The sequence below is a fragment of the Ammodytes marinus genome (assembly GCF_949987685.1).
Source record: "Ammodytes marinus genome assembly, chromosome: 21".
Classification (NCBI taxonomy): domain Eukaryota; kingdom Metazoa; phylum Chordata; class Actinopteri; order Uranoscopiformes; family Ammodytidae; genus Ammodytes; species Ammodytes marinus.
The window spans coordinates 1651435-1665501 of NC_137225.1; the positions used below are offsets into that span (position 1 = coordinate 1651435).

The 14067-nt window shown below is 40.6% G+C and overlaps 1 protein-coding gene across 1 annotated transcript; it reads right to left on the bottom strand.

Annotated features, from left to right (window-relative positions):
• Window positions 1–371: 371 nt before the first annotated feature.
• Window positions 372–5510, bottom strand: LOC307268052 (CBY1-interacting BAR domain-containing protein 2-like; the record flags this gene model as incomplete). The annotated part of the gene is made up of 8 exons (XM_080050572.1): window positions 372–539; window positions 1083–1280; window positions 1678–1887; window positions 2022–2126; window positions 2652–2753; window positions 2921–2989; window positions 3098–3332; window positions 5491–5510. 8 exons carry the CDS (start codon window positions 5508–5510, stop codon window positions 372–374), a joined length of 1107 nt encoding a protein of 368 aa, XP_079906698.1.
• Window positions 5511–14067: the final 8557 nt, after the last annotated feature.

The following is a 14067-nucleotide window of genomic DNA, read 5'->3' on the forward strand; positions in this document are numbered from 1 at the left end:
GTATGTAAAAAAAATCTCCAGATATACTCCGGATTCTAGAAGAATAAAAAAAGGTTATCTCCGGATTTTGCCTATGACAAATAGTGATGATATATTTGGTCACATTCAAGCCAAATACAGACCCCACATATTTCAATATATGCCACGCAGACATTTTCGGGTTCATATTCTATACGTGTGTGAACATTAGATGTATCTGAAAACAGAATACTATATGAGGTAAATATGATGAAATATGACCCAGCATTTGTCCTGACACAATGCATGTCAAAAAAATCTCCAGATATGCTCCTGATTCTAGCAGAATTAAAAAAAAGGCAATCTCCGGATTTGGGGGGTTTTCGCGCAGTGATGTTTCTATAGACAGATTGTTACTTTTGCTGTCTGCGCATACGTGCATATTGAGCAGCATAGGACTGCCTGCTGTTAGGCTGACCCTCCTCTATCTCTGATTCATACATATCATCTTCATCCTCTTCATCATCTTCCTCCTCTGGTTCTTCCACCATGCCTCCCTGACGTTGTAAGATACCGTGAGCCTGCAAATGAAATCAAAACCAAGTGAATATCCCAGGGTCACTGAGTTATGGCTATCAGGACTGCAGTTCAAAATTTACAGCTGATAACGTAATAACTGCGAATAACATATTAATCTTTAATTTTTTTTTAAATGTAATAAAAGCTGATATTTAGTAACTCGCCAATAACGTAATACAATATATGATGCAATGATGTATTACTTTCTGTTGTTACACAATCAGCCAGGTTTTAAAATAAATCCCTTAAAAATATAATAACAAGAGCCGATATTGTAATGATATACTTTTATCACTTTGTTTAAGATTGATTTATTGTAGAGTATCACATTTACTTATTATTGCCTCCTTCAATAACCTGCTCAATTACTCCTAATCTAGATATGGGAGAACAGCTATTACGTTTTTGGTTCAGAAATGTCATTGGGTCAGTGGCAAGTTACTACATAATCGACTTTTGTTACATTCAAAATGGAACAATTATTACATTATCAGCCGTAATGACATTATTGGCTGCTACAATGTAAGTGAAACACTGTGGCTCACCCTCCTGGCAGAGTGGTGGTACTGCGTGTGCTGCGGTCTGTGGCCTGTAGGGGCCAGTGTTGATCTGAGGGTTTGTTCTTTGGGGGAGGCCAGGGGATAACTGGGGAGGCCGCTCATGAGAGGAGAGGAGTAGCTGCTCAGTGACGTGTCCAGGCGGCCAGCAAGAGAGTCAGACATCTTTATCCGTCCATTGAACCGCTGTGGAGGCATAACAAGATCAGTGATTCTGGAGAATGCTTATTGTCAAAATGACTTGTTTTCGTCATAATCACGGACTATCTCCTTATGACTGCTACTTGTCTGAACTGTATGTGTGTGCTGAAAAATGAATACAGTTTGAACAGCCTAGGCTCTGTAAACTGGCATGTTGTGAGCACACAGTACAGAAAGATAGCTGATCGTCAGGAGATATTCACTGATTTTGACAACAAGCAATCTCCAGAATCACAGACTCCACCTTTAAGAAAAAGAGGAGATAGTTTAAAGTGTCTTTATTGGGGAGACATGCTACTCTTTGACTGTTAAGTAGATATCAGTGCAGACACATCTGGCCTGGTAGCTGCAGGATGTTCACCAACTACAGTACATCTCTAACTGTGTCAATGTGCTGTTTGATGCTGAGAGGGTAGTATAACATTGGTTTACTGTTACAGCAGTGATCACACAGCTGTGTTGTGTTAGCATTAGCTACCTCCAGATCCTTTTGAATGTCCATCCCCTGCAGGCTGTGGTATGTGTGCGTATAGACCTCCAAGGCTTTAGCATGGAAAAGCATCTCCACTGTGATGAAGTCTGTAAAAATTCTCTGCCACAAAACAAAACAAAGATAGTGTGTCTGTTAACTTAGCACACTATTGTTGCCTTCTTGATGATGATGATGATGATGATGATGTGTGTGTGTGTGTGTGTGTACATTATGTGTGGATGTGTGAGACTGACTTTGACATCCTCCAGCTTCTGCCTCTGGAAGTCCGTGATGGTCTCCTCCAGCTGTCTGACACTGCGCTGGGCATCGCTGGAAGCCTTCTGGGCGGTCACTTCTGCCTGTCAACGGACACACACACACACACACACACACACACACACACACACACACACACACACACACACACACACACACACACACACACACACACACACACACACACACACACACACACACACAGACATACAATGCAGTACACAAAGCTTTGGCTCACAGTCTGTTTGTGCTAGTGAAGAGTGGCTGATGTGATGATATTTATGAGATAAACGTAAAATTGTTTACATTACCTGAGACTGAAAGGTCTTGTCAAGAAAATATAAGCAAAGTTGTGTATAAGTTGCAAAAATGTGTGGGATATAATTATTTGGTTGCAGGCTGTTCCAGCTTTTTCATTGAAGCTACATGAGTATTAGACTACTGAATATGTATATTCAAACCTGAGGCCGCATACACCTCCATTAAACTTGGTGTGTGTTGTTGGTTTGAAAAATGTTCAAGCATTGTGTATTGACTTACCCATTGGGCAGTTCATTATGCTTAATAGACCGATACAAGCTTTTAATCAGAGTGTATGTGAAGGATACAATGCTTTGTCTATCTGCCGGGTTCCTCAGTCGAACCTTCTCCAGTTTCTGCAACTCCTTCAGCTCTTTGTTCACATCAGTGCTGAACTTCTTCAGATCTGCCTGAACCATAGAAACACTGTCAGCTCTCACAACACACACATCCAAGGCCAAGTCAGGCTATATGTCTGATGACGTTGATGTACCTTCATCGTTCTTGAATACACTTACTGCAAGGTGCTATGAAAATCATCTCAATGAAAAGGGTAAAGCAATGTATCCAAACTCACCCTTTTATTCTTGACTATGTCTCCGTAAGCTTTCAGAGGAGCAACGACTCTCGTCTCCAGCCTCTCTACCTGCAACAACATTCACCATGAGAACAACCAAACGCATTGTAAAGAGTGTGATGCAGGACATAGAGCACACTTGGTTGACGGGTAACTAACTATACGGTGTGCCCTGACCTGGGCCTGCCTGTAGTCCTGCACCATGGCCAGGTCTTCAGACAGGTTCTTCATGCCGGTCTGAAACTCTGGCTCCTCCGTGCTGGAGAAGTCATAGAGCTGAGCCACCAGCAGGTCGGCCTTGTCTCGGAGCTTAGCTGTCTTCCTGGTGTAGGAGGCCAGCAGGGAGCACATCTTACCCAGGTTCTTCTCAGCATGGTTCACCGTCTGCTCCATGCTCTTAACCTGGACATCCCTAGTACATGGACAAATCAAGAGAAGAAATAAAGCGTCACGCAATGTTGTATGCTATATAATAGGAACATGTTGGGAATAAGATTGCTTGTTGATACCCCCTAGCTTTCAGAGGAGTCTTAAAGGAATATTTCAACTCGGGCTGTCAAATTTAACGTGTTAACGCAAGGTGATTAATTTCTGGAATTAACGGTGTTAATTTTTTTAACGCATTTAACGCATGTGCAGAATGATCCGCCCCGTACATCCCACCGGCTCTGTACTACAGTCATCTAACGTTGTAGCTGACCCAGGATCAGTAGCTGCGCGCAGCCAAACATAGCAGCTCGTTAGCCCGTGCCGTGTTTTAAAGTTTTAAACTGCTAACGGTCACGTCTGTGTCGGGGGCATAGATAGTATAAAATCAACTGCCGCGGGTGACAGTTGATGTCGGGAGCAACAGGAGGAGAAACATTGTCCGCTCTGTTCAGAGCCCGCGAGGACACAAACGTCTGCAGTTTTCAGAGGTGTGTGTGATCAGACATCAACATAACGTCGGCTTCCAGGTACACATGAACAGTCCCCTAGGACGTGGTCGCGTCTACAAACGCACGCACGCACGCACACACACACACACACACACACACACACACACACACACACACACATACACACAGACAGACACACAGACACACACACACAGACACACACACACACACACACACACATACACACCGCAGATTGTAATCAAGTTGTATTTAAGAATGCACAACCTATAGGTTCACCTAATAAATGGCCTATCATATTTGCCCAAAGACATACCAATTGAAGTATGGTTTAAATTTATTTTCAGTATTAAAACCATAATTTGGATTTTCAATTAATAAACATAGCCTACTAATTTTAAATGTACATATCCACCTTCTGTCCTTTATCTTTCCGTTCATACAACAATATACAGAGAAAATTCGAATTTTTCGGGCGTATTTCGAATGGTAAAATTAATCGTGATTAATCGTGATTAATCCACAGAATCCTGTAATCAATCTGATTAAAATTTTGAATCGTTTGACAGCCCTAATCTCAACATTTTAAAGGTGCATTATGCAGTTTCAATTGAGGATTTGTATTTTCAGAGCCTGCAGTTAGTTTATAAAACACATTTTCTCTACATGTCATTCTTATTATTGAATAATTCTATCATCATGAATCTATGATAGAAAAATTATTTTCAGGCACCAGGAACCAAATGTAAGACTAGAATATGTCTGTAAACCAAACTGTGGGCCCTGCTGCTGTAAACACCAACTTTTAAGGAAGCTTTCTAACTTCAACCTATGTTCCAGGGATCATTTTCCTGTGAAGAAAGTTTGTTTATTCAGCTATGAGAATATACCTAAGACAATGTTCACTTCTCTGACACACCAAAAGTTACATACTTTACATTTTTTTTTTTCTAAAGATTTTTTTTGGCAGTTTTTTTTTATGCTTTTATTGACAGTGCAGAGAGACAGAGGTGAAATGGGGCAGAGAGGGGAGTGACATGCAGAGAACGACCGCGGGCGGGAATCGAACCCGGGTCTGCTGCTGGGCCCGGCCCGGGAGGGGGACGCCTTACCAACTGAGCTAAAGGCGCCCCCATACTTTACATTTTAAGCTTTTTGCCTCATTCTCAGGCAAGAAAAGGTGACAGAAACCTGTCCAGTATCTGACTTGCTTATTTACCACGTTATGTTGCGCTCTATATTTTTTACACATTGTGTTATTTAAAAACCAAATACATACCGGAAGGCAACCAGGAAGTGCCTGTGACGGTCACTTATGTATTTGATTCTAAAATGACTTAATGTGTAAAAATATAGAGAGCAACATAGCTACATGATAAATAAAATAGTCCCACCAAGCACACAGGAAAGTTAAGTGATGTTGTAAAGATTATCTTTCGACCTGCTCCCCTTGACTACCGGTGTTCAAGCTAAGCTAACCTGGATGACAGACCTCTGCCTATTTATGTATCAAAAAATTGCGTGCACGGTGACAGGAACAGTTTCTGTCACCCTTTCTTGAGCCGACAAAGGGAAAAAGCTAAAAATATAAAATGTTCAAATATTCCTTTAAAATCTGTCTCCATGTCATAGTCCATGTGGATAATGTCCAAAGCAAAGAGCACAGACTCTTACCTGGAGAAGAGGCTATTCATGTCTGTCCTGTTGTCCTGGCCACAGCTCCTCTGCTCTGCTGTTTGCTTTGGCTGTCACCTGCACCAGGTAACACAACACTGTTGGCATAGTAGCAGCATACAACAGACGGCTGTGGTAAGGTGTAGGTGGTGCTCTGAGCCACAGGATGGCAGCAGATGAATATTATGGAAATCTACTGGAGTTTAGGACTAATGAGTAGTCTTTCTGTCCACTGAGGGCTTCAAAACCTGGGGCAAACTTGCCTTGAATATATTATATATAGTGGACTTTGATATACCATAGCAACACTACATATGAGGCAATTATGTGATGACTTGTTACACATCTTACAGTTTATACAGCAGTGTTCAAACATCAATGCAATTAATTATATAAAATACAGAATGTAAAATGAAATACACGCTTTAAGTGTTATTCTCTCACTGAGCACAAGGCTGTCGCTGTACATTTGTGTCAGAGCCAAATTGTGCATTTAATAGTGATGTATTCCGAGCCAACACAAAACTGGTGTTGTTCAATATTTTATCATTTAGTTTTGAAAGAGAGAAAGACTATTTTATTGGATGGATTAAAGATAACAATTTTTATGTCTCGCTGTTATAAAATACAGGACATGGTTCATAAAATGCAGCAAGGACAACAATGCGACCTTAACTCAGATTGATAGTTACAGTTTTTCACAATTGCTTAAACACATTTCCTGATAGACTACCTTACTTTTTCAAAACCCTAAACACAAATTTCAAAACTCAAACACAAAATGCAAAATCCTTCACTTCTCTTGCAAAAGCACACTTTACCCTCAAAACAATGTTAACTCTTCACTAAATGGTGTTTTCTTTTCAAATGACAAACACACACATCATATGACTAGACATTTCTAGCACTCATTGAACACTGGTGTGCAGAATGGAAAACACTACGGTATGAATGCAAAACACTGTATGAATGCTTTACCAGTAGAATTATGCCTTTGCATGTTCATACACTTTCACCTACAGTAACAACAAATACTTTACGATTTTTGCCAAATGCTAACACACATGTTGCAGAATAGTTTATTTTGCCATTTCAAACAAACACAATGAATAGGTAGGACTGCAGTTCAAGCAATTCAGTGTGTCATCATAAACTAAGAAACAATTACAGTAGAATTAAAAAAATAGCGTTGTAAGGAATTGGGTGGTTGGATTATGAATCCTTTTATGGATACCGCCTCCTGTTTGCGTCTGGCCACATCGCCTCATCAACATCACACTCAATGTCATCCTTTGAGAAGCAACAGGGAAATGACTGATATCCAGACTAAATCTCCTAATTATGGAGCGACTCAGGTTGGGCTGCACTCTCTGTCCAGGCTCCCTCATTGATAGGCCATGATCTATAACATGGTCCACTATAGTGTCCCTGGTGTATGTGTCTCCGTCTGTTGCCTTCTTTGTCCTCGTTCTCCTGTCGCTCTCTCTCCTCCTCTTCCCCTGACTCTTACTGTTTCAGAAAGGAGCTGAGCTCACCTGGGGTCTATTTGCAGTGCTAAGGTTTAGACTGATTGGTTTTCAATTAGTTAAATTTTTTTTCAAGAAGTATGTTGGAGAATTTCAAACACAGTGCAAAGCATATATTGTGTTTGTAGGGTTGGTGCTTTGGTTTAGGGCATAGTTACAAAAGTTAGAGGTTGTGATGCTTTGGTCATAGCAGTCACTTTTAGTGTTTACAGTATTCGGCAAAAACTGTATTTGTACCAAAATGTGCAGTCTACTGTAAATCACAGCAAACAGGAGCTCATCTCTGACCCTTCTATAGCTAACTGCACAAAAGCCTTTTGAGTTTAGAAATTTGATTGGCAGTGTGTTCTGTGTGATCACCAAGAGAGAGAATTCAAGAAGAGGGTGCAATATAGAGAAAAGTGTGTGTAATGTTGTGGAAAATGTGTGTTCTGGAATGAGAATATGAGTCTAAGGCAGGAAATGTGTTTGGAGTTCAGCAGAATTGGTTAAGCAGTTGGTAAATTAGTTACAGATTGTGCACATTGTGTCTGATGTTCCAAATAATTTGTTTAAACAATTGTGAAAAACTGTAATCAATAGAAAGAGCCACTCACTCACTCACTCACTCACTCACTCACTCACTCACTCACTCACTCACTCACTCACTCAGGGGACCCCAAACTTCTCTTTCCTGGTCCATAATTAACCACCTCTGACTGGGGGATCCCGAGGCACTCCCAGGCCAGTGTAGAGATATAATCCACCTAGTCCTGGGTCTTCTTCCTCCCAACTAGTCTTGCCTGGAACACCTCCCTAGGGAGGCGCCCAGGGGGAATCCTTACCTTACTGGATCCTTTTACCCAAATGAATATTGTCTCCTTGTTGTTAAGGCCAGGACACACCAGTCCGACTACCCGAAAATGGTGACTGCCGATTCAGGGAGCTCCAGTCTTCCCGTCGCGGCCGAAAAAGTGCAAAGAACACACCAAACCGACTGCTGACTTTCCGTACGCTCTGCGCTTGCGCGGGACGTAATGTCTCCATAACAGCAGGCGGCGCTAATCTGTATTGTGGACCGAAAAAATACGGAAGCCGGAAATGATGGGACGGCTCTCTAGACCATAAACATAGATAGAAATACGTATTTATATTTATGGACCATAAAGAGCACCATTTTTAGCAGAGAGTGTCGAGCATGGTGTCGAGCAGTCAACAAGGGTTGAAGCATGTGAGTACTCGCTGAACGAAACAAACAAACATATTAAAACGATGGCTAACTGTTGTTAGCTGTTTGTGCTACCCGCCTCACTTCCGGGCTTCACTGATTCGCTAGCCCTCCACAAATCAAATTGCTCAAACTGAAAGACTGTCCGCCGCCCGACGACATCAACGTCGACCGATTTCACGGCACACACCAAACAGATTCGTGGCTCCGAGCCCTCCCGACTCTACGACGGCGATTACCGGGCCGGTGTGTCCTGGCCTTTAGGAGCAAGAGGAAACAATAACCTTCTCACAAAACAAACTCATGTCATATTCCCACCATGTTTCCATTGTGTTTCACTGTTTGAGGTTTGATTCACTCTGACTAATTAACTACATATTGTTGTGCCCTGTCATGTACTGCTTACCTCCTTGTTCTCAGAGAGGTTCTTGTTCTCAAAGGTTTTTAAAGAAGCCCTTGTTCTGAGAAAGGTTCTTAGAGAGCATATTGCTTTTAAAAATGTTCCTGTTGTTACCAATGTTATTTTAAAAAGAGGTTATGGACAGGATCTAACACAGGTTCTTTAATGTATTTCCTATTAAATTTCCCTGGCAACACACCCAATAGTAGATATACCAATATTGTGTGATATATGTATAGACATTTTAATCTAGACCTAAGTAGGGTACCAGCCAGTGTTGCACGCCATAGAGCCACTCTAGCATGGCTAGAAATTCTAATGAAACACTTGCATCTTTACAGCATCTCTCCGATGGTGATTGTTGCTAAAAATAGATACTAACATGGAAGTGTATGAAAGAGTATTTCTGCTCCATCTTACCAGCGGGAAACGTTTGTTCACAGGACAGAGTGTACAACAGCAGAGCTATGTCTGTCAGCTGACGCTAACGGGCTGGCGATGGTGACTGTAGAGTCGGTGGCTTCAGGCTAGTGAAATAGGAAGCCTTAAATGACAGTGAGGCGAGATATGCTGTAGCCAATAACTGTTACAGGCCTGAGACCAGCGTAAGCATCCGTCAAACATACAGTACATAATGCACAACCCTGAGACATTCCCAAAGCATGACATGGTCTTCCTCAGCTGTGGGACTGAAACATGAAGCTCAGCTAAAAGTTAAATCAGGAAGAGTGATCAATTTCAGTCTTCTCATCTCCTCTCTCTCTCTCTCTCTCTCTCTCTGTCTCTCTTTCGCCATGTTTACATTCTCTCTCATCTCCCAAACTTAATCTTATCAGCTGATGGTGGGTGGTTCACAAGGTTCATTTCATCCTAACCTATTGTATCTCTCTGTGATCTCAATGAGCCAATCAGGTTGTGGCTGTCAAAAGTTTAAATGCCGGTCTCTTTCTCTCTTTCTCTCTCTCTCTCTCTCTCTCTCTCTCTCTCTCTCTCTCTCTCTCTCTCTCTCTCTCTCTCTGTTGTCAGCTGTCATTTCAGTGTTGATGGTTCAACCCTCGTCCAGCCCATTCACCTCCAAGTCTAAACCACATCATCTGCATCATCAGTAGTCCTGCTTCACTGCTTCATCTGCAGCTCTCTCTCTTTACCATCACCAGTGTCTAGACTCCATCAGTTATTCTGCTTCAACCCATGGTTTCTCTATACACCCTTTTATCATGATGCCACCATGGAGTCTAATCGCCAAACACTCTTATTAAGGGTTCAAGACCGAAGGATTGAAGATTTGTTCATTTAGAAGAAAAATGGTGGTGCATACTGCCATGAAGGTGAATACCAGCCCCTCCAGTCAATCTATGAACTGTCTGTTCTTAGACAAGCTCAGAGTATATAGTGACTGACCCATCACATATCCTCCACACTGAATATGAGCTCTTGCCCTCTGGCAGACGATACAAAGTCCTTATAAACTCAAGCATTTTAACAGCAAATTTGTTCCTACCTCTGTTCAACTTTTAAGCAATGCTGCTTGAAGGCTGTAAAGATGGTGGCACTATAATTAATAGAAAATAAACTTACAATAATATAATAGAACATTAGAAAATACACCTTTATGAACAAAACTGTGTAAATGTGTTAAGTCATATTGACTTGAAATGTGCCACACAGGTCCATCAGATAGTCCTCTACAAAAAGGTATCTCTGACCGTAAAAGTCCAATGTGACGGTACTGTGCAAGTGAGCATAAACTGGTTAACAGGAACTTGATTTCTACTTTTTTCATATTAGACTCAATCAACACCAAATTGGGCTACAGCTTCAAGAGATGAAGTTACACGTTTCTATTATAATTCATCAATGGGGGCAAACGACATAGCTGAAATGAACTAAAACATATTTTCAAAGGACGTGGCTAATAATACATCGGCCATGACTCAATAACCATTTGTCCAATCGTCATACAACTATGGTGGACATCTTCAGGTTGTGTTTGGAAATAGGACTACTAAAGCATTTTGAGAAAATGCAAGAAGTCCCCACTGGTATAGAGAGAGAGTGCAACTTTGGTGTTTTATAACGGAACTCCAATGTAGAAATTATTATGAAAATGGGACGGTCTGTGTGCTTTTTACGAACCAAAATCAGCCCTGGTCAACATCCTTTTCCCTAGTGTGATACATATGTGAGGACCTACTTTTTACATCCAGGACATGGCAAGCCAACATATTTCACACCAGTCCAAAGCTTCTTACAGTGTTTCACAATTGCTTAAACACATTTCCTGATAGACTACCTCACTTTTTCAAAACCCTAAACACAAATCTCAAAACTCAAACACAAAATGCAAAATCCTTCACTTCTCCTGCAAAAGCACACTTTACCCTCAAAACAATGTTAACTCTTCACTAAATGGTGTTTTCTTTTCAAATGACAAACACACACATCATATGACTAGACATTTCTAGCACTCTGGTGTGCAGAATGGAAAACACTGTAGTATAAATGCAAACCACTATATGAATGCTTTATCAGTAGAATTATGCCTTTGCATGTTCATACACTTTCACCTACAGTAACAACAAATACTTTACGGTTTTTGCCAAATGCTAACACACATGTTGCAGAATAGTTTATTTTGCCATTTCAAACAAACACAATGAATAGGTAGGACTGCAGTTCAAGCAATTCAGTGTGTCAGTATACAGTTTTTTTCGATTGCTTACAGTTTTTCACAATTGCTTGAACACATTTCCTGATAGATTACCTCACTTTTTCAAAACCCTAAACACAAATTTCAAAACTCAAACACAAAATGCTAAATCCTTCACTTCTCTTGCAAAAGCACACTTTACCCTCAAAACAATGTTAACTCTTCACTAAATGGTGTTTTCATTTCAAATGACAAACACACACATCATATGACTAGACATTTCTAGCACTCATTGAACACTGGTGTGCAGAATGGAAAACACTATAGTATAAATTCAAACCACTATATGAATGCTTTATCAGTAGAATTATGCCTTTGCATGTTCATACACTTTCACCTACAGTAACCACAAATACTCTACAGTTTTTGCCAAATGCTAACAACACACATGTTGCAGAATAGTTTATTTTGCCATTTCAAACAAACACAATGAATAGGTAGGACTGCAGTTCAAGCAATTCAGTGTGTCAGTATAAACTACTGTACTGTACAGTAAAAAACAATTACAGTAAAATTAGGGAACAATGGTAAAAAAAACAGCGTTGTAAGGAATTGGGTGGTTGGATTATGAATCCTTTTATGGATACCGCCTCCTGTTTGCGTCTGGCCACATCGCCTCATCAACATCACACTCAATGTCATCTTTTGAGAAGCAACAGGGAAAGGATCATCTGATATCCAGTCTAAATCTCCTAATTATGGAGCGAATCAGGTTGGGCTGCACTCTCTGTCCAGGCTCCCTCATTGATAGGCCATGATCTATAACATGGTCCACTATAGTGTCCCTGTTGTATGTGTCTCTGTCTGTTGCCTTCTTTGTCCTCGTCCTCCTGTCACTCTCTCTCCTCCTCTTCCCCTGACTCTTACTGTCTCAGAAAGGAGCTGAGCTCACCTGGGGTCTATTTGTAGTGCTAAGGTTTAGACTGATTGGTATTCAATTATTTATTTATTTTTTCAAGAAGTGTGTTGGAGAATTTCAAACACAGTGCAAAAGGGTTGTAGGGTTGGTGCTTTGGTTTAGGGCATAGTTACAAAAGTTAGAGGTTGTGATGCTGTGGTCATAGCAGTCACTTTTAGTGTTTACAGTATTCGGCAAAAACTGTATTTGTACCAAAATGTGCAGTCTACTGTAAATCACAGCAAACAGGAGCTCATCTCTGACCCTTCTATAGCTAACTGCATAAAAGCCTTTTGAGTTTAGAAATTTGATTGGCAGTGTGTTCTGTGTGATCACCAAGAGAGAGAATTCAGGAAGAGTGTGCAAGGTATAGAGAATTGTGTGTAATGTTGTGAAAAATGTGTGTTCTGGAATGGGAATATGAGTTTAAGGCAGGAAATGTGTTTGGAGTTCAGCAGAATTGGTTAAGCAGTTGGTAAATTAGTTACAGATTGTGCATATTGTGTCTGATGTTCCAAAAAATGTGTTTAAACAATTGTGAAAAACTGTAAGCACGATTTTGAAAACAGGGCCCGATTTTTCAAAACACTACACACAAGTATCCCACCAAACACTCAATTACCAAAACACCTCAGACCCTTTGCAAAATGAAATACTCTTTTCAAAACTATACACTATTTTATAAAAAACTAATTTTGTCACCATATGAAACACACACTTTTCATATGACTTAATTCTGTCTGAACCAGTTACACACTGCTGTTGCTAACCTTAAACACTTTTAGTAATTCTACTTCTCAGTGTTATGAGTAATGTATAAAAAGTACACAGAGAAAGTGCAAATATACAATAAGTTCACCAAACACTTGACCAGACCAATGCTGCAGACTGAGGAAAATATAATAAATGTTTCTCCAGACACCCAAATCAGTCAACATGTAAAATCACAACCAAACATGTGTGCAGTAGTCTGCATAACACTGTTATCCCAGCAAACAACAACACACATACAATACTGTATCCAGTACAGGTTAAAAATTACAGATAATACTGTATATAAATTTAAAAAATCTGATAAAGGAAACAGAAAATACAGTTTAGAAAATATAGACATTATCTCTTCGTCTAGCTGGATCTGTCCAGAGAATTTCATCCACATCCTTCCACCGCCATGCAGAGAAAAACTGGTTAAGGAGAGTATGGTGGAAGGTATAGGACTGTGAACTGTGGACTGTGGATGGTGTAGAAACCAGTTCTGGACCAGAGCAGCATGGTGGAATGACACATTGTCCCAGATGACAATGTATTGCGTCTGGTGCATTTGTTTACCTGCTGTGACTATGTTTCGCAATCAGTCTAAAAATGTGAGTATCTGAGGTGTGTTGTAAGGGCTAATAGTGTGAGGCATGGCAGAGGAGGACCCCATCTCCTCTGTGGATTCAACCCCCTCACTCTCACTGTTATTCTGACTCCTTCCATTTTGGTTACTGTAAAGGCAGGTGAACTTACCTGCTGCATTTGTATAGTGCTTGAACCTGATTGGTGTGTCTAGAATAAAGCAATCATGTGTTTGTGCATTTGTGGGTTGTGTTTACTGATTGGCTCATGTGTTTGGTAGTTTGACAGTCAGTGCTTTGGAATTGCAATGAGGTGACAGCATGATATACGTCTGTTTCTAATGTGTTTAAGTGTGTTTAGTGTTTTGCAAATCACTGTGTGTATTGTTTTGCAAAAAGTGTGAGGCTGACTTCGTGCTTATAGTGGTGCACATAGGGCCAATGGTTTGCTTCTTGAGTTTAAGGTTTTGATAATTGTGTCATACTTTTGATTTTAGTG